This window comes from Neopelma chrysocephalum, unplaced genomic scaffold (assembly GCF_003984885.1).
Source record: "Neopelma chrysocephalum unplaced genomic scaffold, ASM398488v2 Primary Assembly neopelma1_147, whole genome shotgun sequence".
In the NCBI taxonomy this organism is placed as follows: Eukaryota; Metazoa; Chordata; class Aves; order Passeriformes; family Pipridae; genus Neopelma; species Neopelma chrysocephalum.
This window is the reverse complement of record NW_020897809.1, coordinates 11937097-11961113: the sequence shown is the minus strand read 5'-3', so window position 1 is coordinate 11961113 and position 24017 is coordinate 11937097. Positions and strand designations below refer to the sequence as shown.

At 40.4% G+C, this 24017-nt stretch overlaps 1 protein-coding gene across 3 annotated transcripts in view; it reads right to left on the bottom strand.

Moving 5' to 3' along the window:
• SLC25A26 (solute carrier family 25 member 26) overlaps nucleotides 1–24017 on the bottom strand; it is a 97929-nt gene that overhangs the window by 64688 nt on the left and 9224 nt on the right. For all 3 annotated transcript variants that reach the window (XR_003536950.1, XM_027700384.1, XM_027700385.1), the window contains exons 4-5: nucleotides 12992–13096; nucleotides 11722–11769 (exon numbers count right to left, since the gene is read on the bottom strand). Coding sequence is in view for 2 of the 3 variants with exons in the window: in XM_027700384.1 (XP_027556185.1) it covers nucleotides 11722–11769; nucleotides 12992–13096 (153 nt within the window). In the remaining variant the exon portion in view is untranslated. The remainder of the gene's footprint in view (nucleotides 1–11721; nucleotides 11770–12991; nucleotides 13097–24017) is intronic.

The window sequence follows — 24017 nt, the reverse complement described above, 5'->3', positions numbered from 1 at the left end:
TAGCTTTCTCTAAATCTCAAAACATGAGTAGCTTTATTAGTCTGATTCAAAACTGTAACTAGAAGTCAAGTCTACATGTAAAAGCAAAAGTCATGAATGCGTTTGATGTATTTTAAGTAAGGCACTGAACTGCAGTTGTTATTTACAGATCAAAGAAGCTCCAGCAGTGTCCTGAAACAATCTAAGTGAGAAATGCCAAAATCTGATTTCATCCACGTCCATGTGTTGCTTTGAACTTGTAATTCACAGAATTGGTCACTATATTGAACTAATTATCAAGCTTAACACTTGCCAATTTTGATGGCTGTGCTCCCTTATAAAAAAGTCAGGTTTGAAGGGAAGCAGAATGATATATTGGAAGACACGCAGCCTTTATTGAAATCTGGGGAGGAAAAGTAATGAATATACAGAAAAATACACCCTCTTGCCAAAAGCTAAACATAATTTAGTTCTCTAATTGGTTGCTGTGACACAGATTAGCAAAATAAATAGTTTGCAATAACAAATACATATAAAAATAAAGTGGTTAATTCCTTCTCCCTCATAGGAGAAGTTTCTTGTAACAATTGAGTGGAAAAATATCTATGCTATCTAAAAATCTAATGAAGCCATATATTGTTCATGGAAGTAAAACTAAAACAACAATTTCACAGCACAGCCTAATATATTTAAATTAAAATACTAGTAACAGTGGAAAGAAACACTGATAAATTATTTCTGCAGGCAGGAATATAGAAGAAAAGTGTGTTCAGATAGCAGAAAAGACTTAAAAACTACTTTTTTTGCCAATTACTTACTGTGGTTGGAAATGATCACAAACACTGGTTTGCCAAAGAAGTGATTTCAGGAATCACACAGCTTAGGCTATAATTAAAAAGCAATCTTTGGGAAATAGGTTATTACCAGTATTTAGTAGCTAATTTGTTAGTTAATGCCTTAACAAAGCTCTCCTCTGATTGCAGTGGAGGGGGAGCGACTTCAAGAGGATTATTTGCTATTAAGACTCGTACTCAGTTATTGAGAATGCTGCTGTGCAATTACAATGGCAGAGCAGTCACCAGGAAAGCTGGATGGATTCAGCCTGTACTGCAGCCAGCAATTCCCACATGCAGGGCACAAGTCTGGCCTCTGAATTTTAAGAACAGCTCTCAGGATACCCTCACAAATTTGAGTGTTTGGTAACTCATAGAGGTGTGCAAGGTCAATGTTCCTTGATACCAATCACACATTTTATTATCACTCATGTCAATGTGGGGGTTTTTCCCCTAAGTTCTTTATTTCTGTTTTGAAGGAGCAGTTGTGCAACTACTGCAGTCTCTAGATAACATTTTTCATTGAGATAATATGATACTAATTTGTTTTGCCTATTGACAAAAAGGACAACAGGACAACAGGAAAGTATTTTCTGTCAAAATCTACTGGAAATTTACATTACTGGAGATCAACATAACAGTAACTTACAAATATATCCCACGTACAGACAAGTTATAACTGACTCAAAGCTGCCATCACCTGCTGCTATCTCCCATAATAGTTCCTGTCCTGCTGACCAGGGCAAGGAATTGAACACTTCACTAAACCCAGATTTAACTTTAGTCTCAGGAAACATAACCAACAAACGTCTAGGTAACAGGACAAAGGGAAGACATTCAAACTCACCCATATTTATGAACCACTTTTCCTTCCAAAACTACCACATCAGACTCTTATTACCATATTTCAATTGCAAAGACTTTCCTATAGCAAAATCTGGGAATAAAAATGTCTTTAACAACATAATTGAACATGAGACATACTTTTTTTGTAAAGGTTGGTTTGGGGAGCTGTATCCCAGCTGACACAGAATCTCAGGAAGCCTTCAGCTGCAGAGTAAAGCACAGAGGCCCATTAATCATATTTATCAAGATTGTCTACCCTGGCTTTCTTGCAGTTAGGGGAAATGTGCTATTCTACTCCAGCAACAAGGAGCAAGGCTAAAACAAACTGACCTAACTGCATGGGTCATTTCCAGAAATAGAAAGGATACCAACAGCACAGCTGTACAGGCCAGAAGGCAAAATGGTGGGAAGGTTGGAGGGAAAGGGGTAAAAAACATCCACTCAAAACTTGTGAGGCATGTAGCCAGGGGCAAGATTAATACTGGGCCAAATTTTGCTTTAATTGGGATTCAGTATATTAAAGTCAGCAAGACAAGATTCAGTTCAGTTAAGTGCCTTATGGTCTTGTGTTTCACGAGACTCCTAAAATGTTTTATTGCACTTCAGGATTTCATATCAGCAGAAGCAAGGAGGGAGCAGATAACCTCCCACTGAGGTACGAGCATATTATTTGTTCTGATACTTGTGGATCCTTCTTTATTTGCCCTTCACTTTTACATTAAGAGAGTCTGCAATGCCAAATGCAAGCACAGAATATAATGTACTACCTGTTCTCCCATGGGAAAGCAGGAGTAGTATCCTGGCTTATGGTTCTGCCTCTGTTCTGAGGGTTTGCTCTGAAAGAGCACTGAGATGCCTCAATCTACTCAAGACAGAAATTCATCCACATCACATACTGTGCATCACCAGCAGCCTTTAACTGGGAAAGAATCAATCCTGGGACAGCCAGATCTGGCAGAGGGGCCCAAGCATGGGCAGTGTGATGCCAAAATGTTCAGGCCAAACTCTAGATCTGCTGGCTTTGAAAAGCAAGAAAACGATTTTCACATATTCAACCAACATAAAAAGAAAATTTGCAGAGCTTAAGCTTTACTGGCTTCTATAAAATTAACAGAAAAATAAAAGTGAGATAAGAGTCTGGTTTAATAACACCATTTCCATCTGCAGGATACACACCAGGCCTGCTTTGCCTACAATTCTATAAAAATAATGAAAATCATGTTAACACCGGTCTCTCCTGCTCTACCCCCTACATGCATTTCCAACTACATTGTCACTAAAAAGTGACATGGGATTTTCAAATTAAGGTGCATGCCACACTGGGATTATCTCAAAGACTATAAAGTTCACTGGATTTTTCTTAAAAACAGATAAGATAGAGAAATGCAGAATGTTGACAAAACCTGATGCTAAAATAAAATTTAAAACAGTTTATTACACAGCCCAGGCACTGCAACGTGTCAGGATCACACATCCTCCTTTCTCTTCTTTGTGTCACCTAGGCTTTATTCCACTGGGCAAGAATACATGGGGAATGCTACACACCTTATGTAGTCCATTCGTATCACATGAAAACCTGGTTAAAGTTAAAAAACAGCAACCCATAAAATCATCCCTAAACTAAATCTCTGTTTCCTCACACGTTTGAATTTCCCAGGAAATCCAACAGGACTAGTGGCCGGAATCAAATCAAAGTAACGACATCTCATATCTTATGTTTCCTTTGCAACTGGTCGGAGGGGCGGGATTAGGACAAAGTCAGCTCCAGGGTCCACAGGTCATCCCAAATTTCCATCCCCGCGACCCTGGGCTGGCGCTGCCGCAAGCGCGGGCGCTGCCGCCCTCCGCTGTCGGACCGTGGGCAGTGCCGGAGCCGAAGCGACACGGCAAGACACCGCTCCGGTTTTCTTCTGTTTTTTTGATTAGAAGAAAGACTTCCCGTGCCCCAAAATTAACTTCTTTTCCTTTACCTGGCCAAGTGAATTGACTGATTGCTGGTGCACTCCCAAGATTCCCCTTTAAGGAAGCTAAGAAAGCTGTTTCGTTAGCCAAGTCTGGCCCTTAAAATATCCTGGAGCTAGGTAGGGCTTTCAGTATTCAGTATTCACACACTTCTCCTGTGCTCAAAACACTGGGATCAATTCCTATTTCCTGCAAGAGAATAAGAAGATAGTCTTTCAAAAAAACTGAAGTATGATGTGTATTAAACACTTGGAAGAACTGTTCTTGTGGTCGACTCTCACAAGTGCCTCTCTAGTCGTGCTTCCAAACATTATCATAATTGATAAATTACATAAGCTCTCGGCCACAGATTTGGTTTCTTTTTCACACCCTCACCATATCCTTCGGGCTACAGATTCAATTCTTGGATTGCTGATTCTTTTCCTCTGGTTTTTAGCAGGTGTGGAGAAAATAGGTAATAGTAACCCAAGCATAAAAACAAAGGTAAGTGCTATTAATACTGAGAGCAGCGTGATCCTGCTGGTGGAAGCCTTCCACTGTAAAATCATGTTTTGGTTTACTTCAGGAAAGAATTTCATCCTTGAAAAACAGTCCTGTGCTTTCAGAAAATTGTTAAATTGCTTGCTGTTCCACACCGACCACATACATTTATAAGACTAGTTGCTTCAGAGAGTCCAAGACCCTTGACAAGGAATTATTAAAAACAATACCCTATTTTACATGTAGATACATCTGTATGATCTTTGCACAGGTTTTATATAAACAGATACACAACACACATGTATTTTTGTAGGGTTAGAGAATTACCCACTTCAGCACAGACACACAGAAATTGCTTCACCCACAAATGCTATGTGGCCTTCACGAGAGAAAGCCCAGCAACCCTTCAGCCATGACAGGATTACTCTACAGCTTAGCAAAACAGGAACTGAGACCTACAGAAAGAACTTAGACAGACAAAATACAGTTGCCCATACTGGAATGTAGCTGTGGAATTAAAACTAAAAGCCACCACTCAGCCAAAAATTCCACAAATTTCTCTTTGATTCTTGCTTGCTTGCTTGCTTTTAAACAGTCACAAATCTTAAGGCCAGTCAAATTTTACAGAAGTAGGTACAACTGTGTAATCCCATTAGACTTGTAGGGTCTTCCCCTGACCTCAGTGTCATGCTGTAGGGCTACAGTGATAGAAGATTCTGGTCTCCATGTGGAGGTGTGAGTGGAAGTGTTGGAGGAAGTGTTGGCTTAATGATTGGACTCAATGTCCGAGAGCTCTTGTCCAACCTAAATGATTCCATGATTCCAAGATTCAAAGTTATTCCATTAACTCTAATATCCTTGGTTTCCCTGGAAAAGTTTTGAAGATTTTAATATCAGATAGCTTTTTTTGTTTTAACATCCCTTATAATCATTTATTTGTTACTTACCAGTGTTCCTATTTTAAGCCTTTTCTCCTTCCTTTAAAATGAGTACACTACCTCTTGGTGCCTGTCCTCCCTCTTGTCACAGTCCCACCTTCTCATGAGGGAAAGGGATGCCTTTTGTGTGTTCTCTTTCATGAGGGATTTGCAACCTCCTCCTGATCCTTTGTAACAGATAATTTTATTTAGGTGGGGGAACACAGTGGGGAAATTCATGTTCTCCACTGGAGATAGCACATGGAGTGTGCTCTTCAAACCACTGTGAAATGTAAAAATCAGAGCAATCAGTGTAAGAAATAGAGTTCTTAGGTGATTTAAAAAGTAAAAACAACCAAAAAAAATCAACAAAAGAAACAAAAATGTCACAGCATGAAGAAAACCAGAACTTTTTCTTCATGGCATTTTCTTCTTCCCAACCTGTTCTTGCCTACAGTGCTGCTACTCACCCACAAAACACATTCCTACACCTTGAATGCTGCAGAAAACATCATTTGCAGGAACACTTTAGTGAACTGCTTTGATAATGTATGGAAATGGTATCTCTGTTTGAAGCCTGGAGTAGAGCACGCTTCCTGCAAGACTCTGCTTGCACACACATTCACTTGGAAAGAATCTGCATTATCAAATCACATATGGTGCTTTCAGTTCACAAGGCTTTCAAAGTGTTTTTCTGTTCAAAGACCCCAGATGCTAGGCTGTAGTTTTCAAAGCACAGAAATACTCTGCATATATGAAATTCTTTTCATCTGAAGACACCCACTGATGTCAGGGAGATGCAATAACTGTGCTCCATTGGTAAACTGCACATGGATGGCAGCAAGGATGGCTGAATTCTGCTTCTGGCCAGCCTGCATGGATACTGCACCTGGCCTGAGTTTATCTGCCATTCAGGCATGTCACAAAACCTATTTCCCACGACTTGTAAATTAGAAAGTCTGTAAAACACATTTATAAGTGCTTTGTGAGATCTCCATTTTCATCTCCAAGTACTTTTCCAGCTTGTGCAGGGAGAAGACAATGAGCACAACCTACAGCAGCAAAGGACAGTTATTCCTTTTATCTGTTTACTGGTGTTCCAGAGTCACAAGTTATGATGTGCCTGAGCCCTTCCCCCTGAGGATGGACTTATCCCCTGCTCTTATCCCTCAAGAATTACCTTTAATCCTCATACGCCCCTCAAAATTAAAATCTCTTGAATATTGGTATCTAGAAGGATACAAGTGTAAAAGTGATACAAGAGCTGATACAAGATAGGCTTTCCAGGACAAAGTGATGTTAAGGAGAAGGGGGAGCAGGGACTTATTTTTCAACTTTTCCTCCCATTAATCATGTCACATAACTTCTGTACAATTTTCCACATAGCTCTTTAATCCATTTTACAGTTCCCACCTCTTTCATGAGACTGTTGATGTTCTACATGCAAACCCCCAAGCCAAAGAAATGCTGGTTGCTCAGTAAAACTCAAAACCCCAGTGCTAGGGCTCCTGCGTGGCAAATTCCTGGTTAAATCTAATCTATCTAGAATCACAAAATAACATAAAGCCAGCTCAGTTTTCCAGAAGGTAACAAAAGACAGATACTGCACATATTTCATTAAGGAGGATGTTTATTTTTCCAAATATTGTATTAAGATAGTGTCCTGTTTGCCTATTTCTATCGACATCTGCTCTGTAATACACAGAGAATGACAGAAGATCAAAGTTTTAATTGTGCAAGTCAAAGAATGTATTAATAACATTCTTTCTGTCCTACAGCAACAGAGATAAACTTTAAAAAAAACCCCTCTAACAGCTAGGAGAACAGGATATTTATATAAAGATGTCCTAACAAAAGAAAAGCATGCAAAACTACCTTGAGTGAATAAACAAACTGGGCTCCCTGTTTGCAGAGTGTTCCCTATTGAGCTTAGCCCTCACAGATCCCCTCCTGCCCTCAGTCAACAGGGTCAACCTACCTCAGCTGGGTTTTACATTTTTATACAAACCTCTCTCAGCATCCTTTGTTCACTGACCCCTTAAATTTAGGAAGACGCAGCAGGTGTGCCTGTAAGGCCCATTTGGCTGCTAGTTGCTTTAGTTTCCCTCTCCCAGGCAGCAAATCGTTTGAGAAGAGGGATTTTTGTTGGTCTTTGTCCTTCTAGCTCCCTCTTCATCTGCAGAGATGCATATTCTCCATAGCCCTTTTGAGGCACACCTTACAACAGGACAGCAGTTCTGTGGAACATACACAACAAACAGCACCTTCTCCTCCTCAGGAGACATTATTACTTCTTGGCTTTCGCAATTGGGAAGAGCCTGAATGTGTTGCTGTTTGTCACGCTGCTGCCACTCATTAATGGAACAGCATATTTGGAACTAGCTGTCCTTCTCTTCCCCAAAGTTATTATACCATGGAGTGCTCTCTCCCTCCCAAGACAGCACAGCTGCCTTTATTCATTTAGGCTCTGACTTGAAGGGGAAAAAAACCAAAAACACAAAAAACCCCAAACCAACCCACAAGTGTACTAAGTTAATGAACTGGGACTTCCAAAAGGGACGACTTGGCCATCTCACTGAAAGCAAGGCCAATACTGTGCTGTACCAGAGTGGGGCCAAGTGGTTTCCTTTCAAATTCAGAGCTCTGAGATGAATTCTGAAACAACACTGACAAGTAAAGCATCGTTGCTACCTCCACACGAATGGAGGCCACTACAGCCAGAGTGTGAATTGTCTCAGAAAAGTCTATGAGGCAACACAGAGGATAAGAAGAGTTTAATATTAATTTTAGCTCCGTTTGAATCTATTTCTAAGCTAGAGCCCAGTCTGTCTGCAATAAATTAAATTAGACTGAATTAAAAGCACACAGAACACCCACTCAGCACCCACTCAGTTCTTCTAAACCGTGGTAAATCATGACATGACATTTACCATGGCACCACTGGCACAAAGATGCAACCTGCACACAGACATGCCAAGGGTGAAGTAACTCATTGTACACAGGGAAACTGGACAAAGCTCTTCTTTTCCTTTTGTGTTGCCCCTTCATTCATAATAATGTCCTTTAAGACATCTGCTAGAGTCCTGTAACATGAACGGAAATGGAAGAGCTCCAACGGGAACTCAGGGGTTTCTTTCTTTTTCCCATGAACTGAACATTATGGAATTTTAACAGATGTTCTACTTGGTCATAGTTAATAAAATGAATTATGCAGGAATTAAAAATCTGGCTCCATTTGCTTATATAAGATCTCAGCAGCAGAACTACATTCCCATTAAGAAATTCTAGTGGATTTACAGTGGATTTATAGTCTGGTCCTGCCTTGTTATAAGATGGCTGGATTTTTTTAATTTTACAAATTAACTTGTCTCTGTTGTGGAAAACATGAATAAATTTACCTGTTCATTGACTGCTCTTAGTAGCGTAATCCACTTTCCACACCGATGCACACTACAACCATAGGAAAGGACAATTCCCACTTGGATTTGCTTTGGAAATGACATCATGGGAATTCCACATCGTTTCACAGCCTCCGATTTCTGCCATTTATTCAAAGTCTCATTCAGCAACCTAATAACCATACTCTCACTTTGTGCTTTACTATAAAAGCTTTTCTCTTGGAGCACAGATGTCTCTTTCGGGTCTCTACTGCCAATAGAATGATGCACTGTACCTCACTTCCCCTTCCATTTTAGGATTAGTTCAGTGTAACTACATCAAAGGAAGATGTAAAGGCCAAAAAGTAACAGAGATGAGAGAAAAGTCACCAAAAGGGAGGTAGGTGAAAAGAGTCACAGCCAAAACTTTCAAGCGTTGAGGTTCACACAGTTATTTCCGAAAGCGTTATTTATTTAGCCATCTTCTTTCTCTACCAATATTCATCTGCTCAGAAAGTATTCTGAGGAGAAGATAAAGGGATAAGTGAAAGACTGAGAATCAAAAAGGAAGGATGAAACAACTACCTTTCACCAGAACAGCAGCAGCACAGCAGCTAAAGCAAATTACATGAAGCTGCCCTGAAAAGATCTGCTATGCTGTAGTAAAAATATGAGGTTTCAACATCACACTCCATTTATAAACAGACTCATTCCCACTGAAGTCCAATCAACTGGCAAGCAGATCTCTGCCCAGGCACTGAAATCTGCTTGATGTAATACACAAAATTTCATCCCAGTGCAACAGCTAAAATTAACCTTTCTTAAATTCTGGCTCAAGAACTTTGGCAGTGCGAGAATATCATCATCTGAAAAGCATCAATATTCCCAGCCTCTTCCAATTACTTCTTTTAAATGAAAAATCATGCACTGAAGCCCCTCTATCCAAAAAATCCCACTCCACTGTAACTAAACAAAGGGGTTTGTGTAGGTGAAGAACCAAAGCATGTAAACAAACTCTGTAAGTAAAAAAGTCAGCTGGAATTAAATGTCAGCCTATACATGCTATGCAGCTACCTGGATATGTCCAATAATGAATTAATATAGATTTTTACGTGCAAATAAAGACTTTCTCTAAAGGAAAAAATGTACTTAAGGTTAAGGAAAAATCCCAAGATTAAATGTCATCCTTACAACAGCTCCAGCTGAAGGTGCAATATTTTGCTCTTACTCAACTGGACATTGCTTTATAAAATATAATGTCAGAAAAATGCATCAGTCTTAACAGTGTTAAATTCAAAGATTTTTTTTTTCTCTTTGAACATCACCTATGATTTGTTTCATTTTGAAGAGAAAGCACATTTCATTTGGTAATCATTTATTTCTCATTCTATTGGACAGATTCTCCCAAAAAGCAATACTTCAACTGAAATCAGTTCTGAAGGATCTTTTATGAATACACATAATGGAGAGGACCCCCATTAAATTTCCAACAAAGTGCTGCCATTTTGAGTAAACAAAGTTATCTCAGCAGGGTCACACACTGTGCCATGAATATGGTCTGCAAATTAATTACCACCCTGACATATGTCAAAACAAATTTTAAGGAGAATAGCACCCAGTAGCAACTGTGTGTTTTATCTACCTGTTAGTATGCAAAATCTGTATTCAATGGGATCTAAATTTATTCATTTATTCAGAACCCCTCAGAGAAATCAAAATGATCCGTATTTGTTGGCCTTTTTTGCCCGTCTGCAAATGAAATCTGAGTGAATAACGTGTTTAGTGAGCCAGAAAATAAGTACAGGACAAAGCTGTGGTGGAGGTTACGTTTCAGAAAAGCAGGTGTCATCTTTGCACAAATAACTAATTTTTTAAACACTCAAAACTGCTAAAATAGACTGCAGTGCATTAGCATTTGTCAGCACTTTAAGGAACACTAAGTTTTGTATTTCTTATTTTAGGTAATACCCATCTTTATTCCATACTTGTAACAAGAGCTGGCTAACATAACTGTACCTAAAAGCAGTTTTCAGCATGAAGAAAGGCTTTTAAAAGAGCTGTTGAATCAAAACTTAAAAGGCCTCTGCAACTGGCTTTATTATCAGTGGCAACACAGCCAACAGATCTGAACCCGTGGTTAAAACAGAAAAGGAAAGACCCAAAGCTATTTTACTCAGTTGAGTTATGTAAGGAAAGGACAAACCCCCCCATACACACATAAAGCACCTTCCTGAACAACACAGGTTATGTCTGATCACATGTCAGGAAGAAATTCTTCCCTGTGAGGGTGGGGAGGCCCTGGCACAGGTTCCCCAGAGAAGCTGTGGCTGCCCATCCCTGGAAGTGTCCAAGGCCACATTGGACAGGGCTTGGAGCAACCTGGTTTAGTGGAAGGTGTCCCTGCCCATGGCAGGGGGTTGGAACAAGATGAGTTTTAAGGTCCCTTCCAACCCAAACCTTTCTGTGATTTTACGTTTTCACAGAAACCAAGCCTCATCTCTGTTTCAGCTACATATACATGATGCAACTTCTGCTTTGTCAAAAGATGACCTCCTGGGATCTGATTCTGAAACTACCATAGACTGGGAGTTTCTCAGTAGGTTTTTCTACTTCTTTCAAAATCTGCCTTCAGTCCACACGGCATATCAAACACTTCCCTGACACTAATCCTGGAATTCACATTACATTTATAAAAAGATTTTAGTTTAGGAACAATTTTCTGCCAAGCAGGCAAAAATATTTTTAGTCCCACTTTTTTTTTCCCAACATTGAAGTACTTCTGATGTAGAGTTAAGTAATGCCATATCAAATCTACAGACTGGGTGACTAAATACATTTCTTTCACACATTAAAAAAGAAAAAAAGAGAGAGAGCACAATCCTCCCTATATACAGATGACAGATAATCTCTTGGCATCTGCTGACGAATATATTTAAAGAAAGCCTAAATCTGTCTGTGCTAAACTTGGCCTGATGCCACCAGTTCACCATTGTTGGCATATATAGTTCACATGATGCAATCACAAGACTTGAGAAAGTTTCCAGTACTTTAGTTTGTGGTTTTCTCATGTTAACATATACCTTTCCCTCCATTTTCGATTTAGCAGCGACAGAACCGAGAGACAGAACATATGTATCACAGGTTTTCTTAGTGCACATTATCAGTATTCCATTTAAATTACAGATCAGTAACTTATCTAGAATGAAATACACTGGGATTTAGAGCTTATGGTTTGAGCAATTGATCAGAACAACTATCTCTTGTTAGAAAACTAAGTGAGGCAAAGGAATCGATTTTAAAAAAAAGAGAAAAAGACAAGTGTTTTACCTCTCTTAATACTGTGCTTTTATAACCCCGATAAAGTCCTTGAACACCCTGTAAAACAACAAAAGAAAGCATCATCCACAGGGAATTAGTTTGCCAAAGAGCACAATTAGTCAGTGATTACAGGGCAGGCATTACAGCCTTACCCAGTGTCACACCTGAACCTCAAATTGACTATATTCGTTGTAACATTGTATATTGTGTTCCATTACTTACAGTGCCAGAGGGTTTTATTTTCACCTTCTTAGCCTTGATTCAGAGCTTTTATCAACACAAATATTTTACATTTTTAACCAGCTGATTAACATTCAAAACAAATAAAACTTATTTTATAAGTATATATAAAATTATTTTACTATTTTACTATTATAGGGTAGTTCATTCAAGTGTTTGGAAAGGCTTATGATTCTCTGGACAGCAACACAGAAGGGGAAAAACATATGGTTTTGAGAACGCCAGCTTTTAGAGCAGAATGATCAAGTCACAGAAAGAAGTTCCAGTGAACCTCTTGTGCAAGGTTATCACAATAGTTTTCATTTCAAAGCAAATAACAATCAAGTGAATCATTTAAAGATCATATTTATGTCTTCCTTCTCCTGGCTTTTATTTTACACTCAGAACTGTGTATAGTATTTCTCCCCTCAGTGTTTTCAGGAGCCACTTTTTTTTATGGAATACAACCTGAAAAACACGCCTTGTGAGACTCTGCAAAACCAGAGGCGAACAGATTTCTGCAGGAGGGAACAGCATAACTCCTGGGAAGATTACAAAAGCCCTTATTTTTCAAAAGTCACCAATACTGGATGAGCACTTATTTCCAGAGTTCCTCCTGGCTCCCATAGAGCCTCTCTGAAACAGTGCCTTTAGGACACCCCCTCCAAAGCCTGCTTCAAAAACTGGGGACCATTCAGCAAATTCTACACACAGAGACTCGATGTTCTGCTGTCCCAGACAAGGACTGTTTGCATACATACAAGCAGAGCTTTGGAACCTGGAATGTTAAATCCCTTTTTTTAAATAATTTTTTTCTCCCATTTAAATGGAGGTACCCCACACAAAAAGAGCTGTTTGGAGCATGCATGTAAGTGCACATACAAGGAAGAGGCGGGGATTTGGTTCCCTCAATCCTGACATGCCAATCGCTTCTAACAAGAATAGATGGGAAAGTGCTGGGAGAGCACAGAACTGGAATAAAGTTGTAGGAATGCTTCTGGACACATATGGCACCGAGTGGGAAGAATGAAACAACTTAGAAGTGTTGCTCTGAACTCACCTCGTGGTACAAGGTTTGGGAGAGAATCCGGAGGGTGCTCGAGGAAGGAGAAACCTGGGCCCTTTGCTTGATGACCTCAGATGGAACCCGTATGAGACACGCCACCTGCAGAAGAACCAGAGGGTCAGAGAGCAATTCCCTTTGCTGTCTCTCTCTTCATACAGTGGACACTCGTTTCATACAGCAACCTGACAAACAAGGAAATCACTTTTGCAATTATAGGAGTTGAACTTAAAAGCTGTTTATAAGCAGCTTATGTATTTGCTCTGAGCGCCATGTACTTTCTGAACACAATATTATACTAACAGGAACATGAAAGGACCCTTGGAATATTTAACTTTCAAAGTAGAGCTAGATTTGGGTGGGGAAAATCACCAGTGAAACCAAATTTGAAGCCATTCTGTCTTTTAGCAGCTACAGAAATTTCCCCCTCTTCTTTCACATATCTAAACTGGAGATTTAGGATCTGAAGAACAAACTTCTTTCCTTGGTAGTTCCTTTGTGCCCTCTAGTGACTGATAGCAAGACACATTCTGGTCAGCTTTAGATGCACACAATATATTCACAATAAACGCACACTAGATTGCATTCAAGGTGAAACACTGGATTGATCCTTTCCTAGACAATGAGTTTTCAAGGCAAGAAAGTCCTCTGCAGCTGGCTGTAATAACATGGCTGCTGCCATAAAGGTCCAGCTTTTCTGAATAAGCTTTAAAACTTGGCTTTAAAACATTCACCTGCCACTTCGGCTTCAGGTAGGGATTAAGCTTATGTGCATATAATTTTAAGGAATGAGGATCCTGAAATGTGGGAGTTACAAGCCTCTTATCTCTCTGGAAAATGCCTGTTAATCAGCACCTGAACTTTTAAGCAGAGTTTTTCTTTAGTTGGCTCCAGGGATACTTAAAGCAGTGATGGGACTGGTGGCAAAACACTGGAGACACCACAGGCCAGATTTTTAGCCTTCCTTGACCCCATTCTGTGCTGGACTCAGGAGCACACTATGATTCCTAGACATAAAGGTGATCACAGAGTACTTCAAATTCAGAGCAGCCCGTCTGAAGTGGCAAACCAAGCAGCTAAGTGGGAAATCCACATGTGCCAAAGAAAGTACAGGAATTCACTGGAGATTGCAGAGAGACAGCAACTTGAGTGGTCATTTGTGGGCAACACAATACAAGTTTTAAGTTTCATTTTCACGAAGACACCAAGAAAAAGTCTGTTATCCTGTTACATTGCTACAAGTTTACCAGACAACAATATCGAAAAGTCATTACAAACAGATCTAACTCCATGTGCTCTTCAATTCTCAGGGTCAAAAATAACAAGTGACCCCAATCTGTCAAGAAAATAAGAACTGTCAAGTTGTTTGATAGTTCAGCATAAATATTTATAGAACTTCATGCTTCATAACACTCCATGTCCTTATATTAGCTTTTTATTCCTTAAAAATATGGAGGAAGGAGGAAATCTTTAAAAAGGCTCGGATGAAAACAATCTAGTCAATCAAGACCAGACAAAGAGCACAGCGTGGCTTCCTGACATCTGGGGTGCTGCAGTTTTGGCAGCAGAAGGGTGGCTACAAAGTAATGTCTCCATTTCCCCCAGACTACTTGGGGTGCATTTCATTTCAAATTAACTTTGATGTTTCTCCCATTTGAATTTGCGCTTACAAGGGAGTCTGTGGCTGCACAAGAACAAAAACAGTGATTACACTGCGCTGCTCTGAAAGGAAATAAAGGCCCGTGTCACCCGGGCAGGGCTGTCAGATAGGCTCCATAGGGCACTTCTGGTACTCAAAAAGCCATGAGCTGCGACTGCCAAGATCAGACTGAACGGTGACATTTTCGCTGTGCACCTGAACTTCCAACGCGCTGCCTTGTTTGTTCCTACATATGTACCTTCCTTTGTATCAATAACAATCCCAGCAGCCTTTTGATGTGGAGAACAGGTCTCTAAAGGGAAGTATGCAAGATTAAGTTCACAGGTATCTTATTTAAAAAGTAACAGCCTGGACAGATGGGTGCAGAAAAAAATCTCAACTCTATCACGCTCAGATCTCAATCACTCCGGTGCCTTCCCGGTAACGCTGCCAAAGGTAAAAGCACACAACGTGTGTCCCCACAGTTTGCTTTCTTAGATAAATATGTTCAAACAGCACCACTGTGATAGCTCTGCACCGAGAGAATTCGCACTTCAGTCTTCAGACATCTGAAAGCTATAAGCAAATTGCACAGCCAAGGGTGAAAGATGTAACTGTGCAGCCTCTCCACAGAAACTGCCCATGTCAATGCTTTTACCTGCACCCACTACAGAATTAATAGACATGCACGGTGGGAGCCCATTCAGCTCCCTAATCACCAAGATCTCAGGAAGAAATTGCTTTTTAATCTCTTGGCTGTTCACACAAATGTAGCCTGTTGCTTGCCACAGAGGAGCACAATACAGCCCACCAAACTCAGGCCGTTCCTGGTGCATCCTACCGGATTGGGGATGACCCTGTGACAAATTAGCTCTCTGCAGAACATCTGCAGAGCCAGCCATGGACAGAGTCCAGCAGTGGGCCCTCGGCTGACTTACAGCATCAGACAACAGCACCCTGTTGATAGGGGCCATGCTCATTTTCACAAGCAAGGTCTGGAGCCAGGAATTATTCCCATCTTTTGATGGGAGTAAAAAGACAGAATCAAGATCCTACCGACCAAGTTCAGAGGGAAAATGGGTGCTGCCCTATAAGCTCCTTCCTTATTTACCAGGTCAGGTAACACAATTTTCCAGCTTTCAGACTCTCTTCTCCCCTGTCAGTGCACATGCATACATATCATAGGGGCAGGAAGTTGATAACACTGAAAAACCAAAGGCTCGAGAATTTTTAAATTTAAGCTTTAAGAAAACCTAATTTTACAGCTACGAGCAAAGCTATTATTAGTTTACAGAGCAGGTATGCAGAAATGACAATATTAGCATCTATTATCTTTCTAGCCATTTAAGACTGTAACCACTTCTGAGCAAGAGGGTCCTGAATTTCAAAATCCTTGTATCAAGTCATTACCAGGGTGACTCCAGTATTTAGACAAAAACCCAAGTGCATTTTTAATTTACTAACTTGCATTAGCTAGTTAGGGATAAAAACTAAAAACAGGACTATTTCATTAACATTTAACTATGTATTGCTAAGACAGTATATGTTCTCATTAAAGTAAGGTAATTTTTTACCTCTGTCAGTTCAGGGAAAGGCGTTTTAACTTTTGGATACTCTCTGCATGCTTCAACGCTGCCATCTCCTGGTCGGATCCATGTTGGAACAAGACTTTCTTGGCTGTTCTCACCAATGTCTCAACTGATGGTGAAGAATGACCAGGACAAATAAAGTCTCAAAAGTGCCATGGAGCTTTATATATACCAATTCAAACAGTTTGTTTGAATATGTATATTATACATATATATTCCTGTATACCTGAAACCTGTCCCCATGTGGCCATAGCTAACAGAAAATAAGATCTGCTGCAAATAGCACCAGGAAACCTGCCCAAAGCCTTTTCCATGGGCTCACCTACGTTTACTGGAAATACCTGGTCTTAAAGCTGTAATTTCTGCACAGGGGCAAATCGCACCCAAAGCTAAAGCAGCTGTTCAGAATCAGGCAGACTCATCTAATTCATTGGCACAGGGATGCTGAGCATTTTTCTCCAGACAACAACACAAGATACATGTTAAAAAGGAACAAAGAGGGACAGGAAGGTTCAGTGCAAGTAGGTGATCCAGGCCCTCGTGATTCAATAGCCAGGAACTGCAAAAGCTGCAAGATATCCACAACTCACTGCTCATTCAGGGAAACCAGCAGCAAACACAGCCTTCCATGAAAATGGCTGAAGAAAACCCTCAACCAAAAAGACATTTTTTATTTTACTTTTTGTTAATGATTCTTTGGTTAACATGACAAAAAATCTGAAGTAGCTGGGTGGACTTAGAAAGAGCCCACAGCATTGCCACTGTGAATTCAGGACTAAGCACTTAACTGCAAACCACCCTGACACCACTTCCAGCTCACTAGCAGGTCCCTGCTCCACTATCCAACATGTTATGTTCTTTAGCAAAGCCAAACATAGACAATGCCAACATTTTCAGAAAAGAACACAACCCCTCCTGGTCCTCAGTGCTGCGTTATCATCCAAATATTAACATTTCTCATTTAGATTAACAGTCCTTTGCTTCCACCCTTTGTGCTCCAGGCAAATCATTTTCTCCATGACTGGATTTGTAGGGTTTGGTAGGGAATCAAAGTTAACATGTGTGTTTGTTTTTAGGCACCTACACTACAGCTTGACCACTAACCTTGCAGGAACAATCTGTGCATGAGGTGTATCCAGAAACATTTGGAAGAGGAGAGAGCAGGTGTTATAGTTGCCATTAAGGGCTTATGCTGGGTATTTAAATTGGGTTGATGCACGGCAGGTTTTCTCAGAACCAGGGACACAGCTGGTACAAAACCATTAGCAGCTTTGTAGCTCTAAGGAGAGCAGCTTGAAAAAGCATTTATTTCCTGCTGCAGCCTGGCTGCACCTTGCACAGCTGATGATCTGACTCACACTCTTAAAAGCTCCCACAACCATACGGTCTGTGCACTTCTTATCTTTAGTAAGAGACAGATATTGCCCATGCTCTCAGGAAAAGCTGCTGAAGCCCATTTTGTTAATGTACTCCTTCCTTCCTAACAAGCTGAGCTATTCTCTGTACTAATCTGGGCTTGGGTGAGGATCAAGACCAAATTTTTTCCATTTAGTAATTAGCCAGCTATTCTGCTACATGGCAGGAGAAGAGTAGTTTGAGGACAAAGAACTGTTCTGGAATTTGTTAGTGGCTGGTGATTTAGGAACCTGCACTCAGTGACTCTGAGCAAATCTCTGGCTTGCACAGCTAAGCCCACTTGAAAATCTGGTACAGAAACATGCAGTAAGCTCCACAAAACTTTTCTTTGTTGCACCTTTAAACCCTTTAGAACCCTTTCTAAAGGATTTTAATATTTCAATTTCTTAAGCAGGAAGTTAATTTTAATTACTTTATCTGTCTGAGTAGGCTGAGAAGCTTTAATTGATGTTCACCATATAAATATAATTTAATACTTAACACAGAACTAAAAGAACATACCTGGGGACAGTTACTCCTAAATGTCATTTGCATAAATTTGTTTTTAATCAAATAAGAATCTAATTTATGACACTAAAAAACTTTGTATCCCAGAGAGCAGAGACTTTAAGCTAAACCTCACAATACCTGTGGCAAGATAATCACTAACCCATTAGGGAGAAAAAGCTGCTGCACAAAAATCACAACAAAGAGGCTATGACTTATCAAAGGACATATGTTTAGGCTGCAGTCAATCTGCTAACAAATCCTAATCTCTCACCCCATTCTTGAAGGTCAGAAGAAGTGCTTGCTGCAACCTGATGTAAAATAAGCACAAAAGATGGAGCAACTCTAAAACTCCGTTCAAAGAGAAGCAGCAGTAAAGTTGGTTTTGTGGGGGTTTTTAAGTGTACTCTGCATTAGCCCTGACCATACTCCTGCAGACAAAAGCTACTTTGGGGCTCAAGTGTGTTTTGTTGCTGGTTTTCTGTTTGGCTGTTTCTCAAATTCTATGTCAGATGCTCCCTTCTAAGTAGGAAGTTACTATTTCTAATCTGAAACATGAAAAGTGTCCTTTTCCCTTTCTCAGGTAACTCAATTATTAAAATAATAGGTGAGTTTAAAATTAAGACATCTGAAGTTGTATTTCATTTCCTCTGGATCCTGAGAAAGTATGGGAAATTTGAACCTCTTGGTCCAAGTCAGAGGCTCTCAACAAACCTTGAATTCAGCACTGACACTTCTCATGCCTCCTTGGTTCTTCAGATCTCTCTGGGATTTCCCCTCTCCAACAGAAGAGAAAATTGAATGCAATATTATGGGACTAGCAAAGTACCCTCCAAATAACTGCTTCTAAACTGTGGTCACAGCTCTTGTATTGGAAATGTTTGCTAGCAAGGAACATGAGATGTATCTGTAGATGGAAGATGAACTTCCTCCCCCTTTCCACCACCAGGAAAATTAACAGAAAATCAGAGAAACAAGAAATACCCATTTATCATTTGGTTTCATATTTTCTTTGAACAGAGCACCTGAACTGCTGCAATCACAGACCCACGACAGCTCAAACCTTCATCTCAATAATTGCTGCCCCTTTGACCAAGGCAGAACAAAAATACAAGTAATTTGCTGTGGGTCACAACTCAAGTTGTGAACAAGCCCCTCCACACGTGCTTGTCAGCAGGCTGTGCTACCTGCTGGAGAACAACTGAAGTGGAGAATTGAAGCGTTAACACCTATTTTAATGAGGAAATTGCCTCCAGGGATGATGGAAACTGCCCAGTACATGCACTGTCCACTGTCAGTTGCTGCTTTAAATGCCAACCCCAGGGAAAAAGTGTTCATCTTTAGCATTAAAACTCAGAATATGCTGATCTTATTTTCCCTTCCCACTCTCATGCACAGCACAGAAGTGCCTTTCCAGCACAGTTAAATTCAGTCCTGTGTAAAGCTGCTGGGGTCGTGAACAGGTGACTCCACTCCTAATTTAAACCCCATGGAGAGAACAAGCTTTGACTAATGGGCTCTGGATGGGAAAGCTTGGACAATGCCAAGCTCTTTGTCCTATCTTTGCCTCTGACTGACACAATAAGGCCTTCATTAATTTAACTGCAGCTCCCCTGTATGCTGGCAGGAAACATTTCTTCAAAGAGCAACCTCACCCAGCAAGATCCCTCAGATCTCAGCACCTCCCAGAGCTTAAAAACATGCTATTTCAGAGAGGAGACCATTCACAGGGACCAAATGTCACAAGCATTTAGAAAGCTGGAGTTTCTGCACAAATGTTTTCAACTTCCTCCAAGTTCCCACCTTAGACAATTTTACCTGGAATCTGCAGAGCTGTTTTTGCAGAGCATTATTTCATCCTGTCATTGCCAAACCTAAGTCAGCTCCATTTTATTACTTTTCAGAGCTCCCTTCTTCTTGCTTCAGAGCATCACCTGCACCACCACACACTTCTTCCTTCACAATGGCCTTCTTAGATGAGCCTTTTCACCCCAGCTGCCTGAAGTCTTCAGCTGGCTCCTCGTCCATCACTTCAGGAGCCCTCTCAGGGCTACTGGGCTTCTGCCCCTCTCTCAGGTTTCCCTCCCCACAAATGGCTCTTCAATTGCCCGGCTACATTCCCTACAAATCTTGCTGTGGGGGTTCCCTGCCTACCTCTCCTTTAGCCACATCAGATACACCTTTGTACTCAAACAGTGGAAATTTGTGCTGAGTTCTCTTCACCCCAAGGAGAAACTCTTATTCCAGTCACATCAGTTAACGGGCAAAGAACAGGGAAAGTTTGTGAAGCTGACAAGGCTGACGTTAAACACTTTGCAGAAGTACTTGTCACTGCAGATATTTTGAAAGTTTGTGTGCTTTGCATAACTCAGTTGCTTCTTTTAAAGCTTAATCAATGTAGTTTTGTTTCCTTTTTAAAACTAAATCTAAAACTTACCAAAGTGGCCTGCTGTTATGCACATCTCTTGTACTCCAGCACAAACTAAGTGTCCCATGGATTTTGAAGTTCCTTAGTAGTCACATGTAGTTGGTTTAAACCCAAGTGGCAAAAATCAGATGAATATCTTTAAAAAAAATCTTCCTTAACCTGGTTGATGCTTGAATCATAACTTACTACCACATGTAAAGATGGAAAGCCTTAAAACCAAGGAAAAGTAGACCCTTAATTCAATATACAGAACCATCTGCATGATCCAATCTATTCCAGCAACTCTTTCACCATGAGAGTCTGTTAAACTTATTTTAAAAGGCTTAAGAAACTAATCAAATCCACCAGCCAAACTGTTCTTTCAGCAAAAGTAGCATGGTGCATCCCATCCAGCATGAAACTGTTTCCAAGGAGCCAAGTGGGGTCAGGCTGTGTTACAGGAGGACAGACGTTAATGAGATTCCAGGCAAGAGAACACAGGCAATATTTTCTGAAAACACATTAAGTCTCCTGTTGAAAGATGACTAGTGTTTTACAATTTGCTCAGTCTCTTGGGGCTACATTGGCCCAGAACACGGAAATTTCAGCTACGTTGTATTTTATCAAGTATTTTCCTCTAATTGATCCCTTACTCTTTCCTTCAGCCTTTTCACTTAAAGAATTATGGGCTTGTTCACACATGGAGCTATTCATAGTTATTCCTGACAAACCCTGATAGAACATTGGTTTAAGGTAAGTTTATTCCAAAGTATCTCAGACTTTTCCAAAGCTGACTCTGGTAGAATAAGTCAGGAAATCCATCAGGAAATACTTTCTAATTATTTATTTCTCACTTATACTCCTTAATCCAAATTGCCTTTCCTCTACAGACACTTTGAGCTACGAACATTTCTAAATCAACTGAGTATCAGCCCTAGGATTAAAAGAAAAGACATGACAACCATCAAGCTTTACTGCAAAGTAGCATGACCTCTGAGCCCTGGACTGAGCAGATGACACAAAGCAGTGTTGGAAGAGCAGCTGATGAAGAAGAGGCAATATATGCAGTTAGCATGGAGCATACAAGAGAAGATCAGCGTGGGTGGCTGGTTAGGTGTTTGACAGTTCTTAATTTGCTGTTTCAGCCTTTAATTGTATGATGAATTGTTGGCAGCATTTGTGGATTCGCTCCTGCATTCATCTTTATTTACAACCAATTCCCAGACGCAGCTCTAATTTGAGTTTCCATCCGTTCCAGCTCTGCTCCTTCCCCAGTAGCTCTTAATGGCAGCAGTCTCACCTTCCCAACCATCTCCCAACCACTGCTTCTGAAAAAGGATTTGGCAAAAATCCTTCAGCATCTGTATTGCAGACCTGACCTCACATAGATTAATTTATGAGTATTTCAAACCCCACCACGATTAATTCAAAAGACCACCAACACTGCTCACTCCCCTCCTCTTGCCAGGGTCAGCATATTTCCCTTCCCAAAGCCTGCATGCAGCCAGATATGCACAGCACAAAAGGCACAGTCACAGCTAAAATTACAGGTACTGATCAATGAAAATAGAAAAAAAAGTTAAAGTACTGTGGAAGAAGTCCCATCAAACTTTGGCTGCTGTCAGACTTTGGACACTACTTTGAATACCATGATCTGCCAGCCCACACTACATGGGATGAGAGAAGATTGGACACAAAGCAGAAAATGCAGCTTTTTGGTTTTAAACAGTTCAGTCCATTTATTAGTTCAGTTCCTAGAAAAGACATAGTTAAAAATTCAGAGCCATTAGCCCAAATTCTAGACACTGTAAGTACTAAATCACTTTGTTGAACTAAAAGCAGCTCTGCCTAGAGTGTCCAACTTGCCTGTTGAACTGAAAAGCCACATCTTCCAACATGCAAGTTTTGGAGTTTCAAATACCTAAAATCTTAACTTCATGTCTGTTGTGAGAGGCTGTTTTATCTCTTTTAGATTGGGCTCCTGCAAGCTGATCTTCTAGAGCTTACTGTGCTGTAAAGCCCTGACCAATTATCCTGCTGGAGATCCTCTCATTCCATTACTCTGTGGATTTGTCTGACTCATGCTTCTGCCTTTTCCTCAGAACAGGCATTAATAGCAACTTTCTTCTCTGACCCGGACACTTACACTCATGGAATTCATACCAATAAACTTTCAGAGATTCCTGTTCTTCTATTAAACTGAAACCAGTTAACTGTTTCAAACAATACTGCCAGGGCAGAGGGAAGAAGGGGCTGATTCACAGACACAGACAACACTGTGTAGTCTACCATGTTTAAAATGCCTCTTTTTATCCAGGAAAGAAAGCCAAAAAACACAAGCATAAAATAAAGTAAAACATAGACTTTCCTGCTTTATTTGAATTTAAAGCACACTCAAACTGTAAACTTGATTGCATTTGAGCTTGCTTCTTGTAAGAATCAAGTTAAGACTAGTAGAGAAAGCTAACTGAATTCCCCAGAAAGATAACTCCTGCATTAAGAAGTTTTCCTATTTGACACATCCCAACAGCAGATAAAAAAATTCCCCAGTTATTAATACGGAGGGTCAGATACTAATCACAGATGAACCACACACTTTGCTCTTATCACAGAAGTACCTCAAGTGGCAACAGACTGGAATACACAAGTGAGCTTGGAATTTCACCTTAAAATACCTGTCCTCACCTTGCCCTGTGGAGACACACGATCCCCTCTCCCCACTGAAGTGATGAACTTTTGGACATTTCAAATCCCCAGCATTCAACTCTCCCTAAAGTACTCTGGAAACTTATACAAGGACAAAAGCAGCTCAGTAACTTCAGCTGGTAATCTACTTCCAGAGCATGGTCATTACAACTACCTGCCAAAAGAACAGGACATCTCCTTCCCATCCTGGTCCTCAGTCCTCCCACACACTTCCTCTCCAAAAGTCAAGGTAACTTGCTGTCTTACAGAGAAGGGAAAAAAAAAGAAAGACAGTGTCATCAACAATAGCCAATCAAGAACAAAAGGTCACAAAGATAAGAGTGAACCCAATATTTACAAGCAACAGCCCAAAACTTTCACTGAATATCTTGCAAAGCTCAGATGGTAACCATAACAATGTCTAAATATTAGATGGAAAAGGCTGTTGTCAGCTCCCTTCTCCACAACGTGAGCCAAACGACTTTATTCTCACCTCCGTGGAAAAGCCAGCAGGATGCAAAATTATCTGTGCTGAATCCAAATTAGCTGTGCTGAATCCAACCACTTTGGCACTCCTGAAGGAAACCTCATCGGTCAAACTGGGACAACCTTAAACTTGCCCCACAAAACCATGTTTGCAGGAGATTGGTGTGAGAGGCTCAGAGCAGGACATCAATTTATCAAAGTTTCTTGTAATTAATACATACACTGTCATATTAAACTGACACAAAAGACTCCGTACAAATCAATCTGGAGCTGTACAATTAACTGTGGTTCTGCAAGACCCACCTGGTTACTACT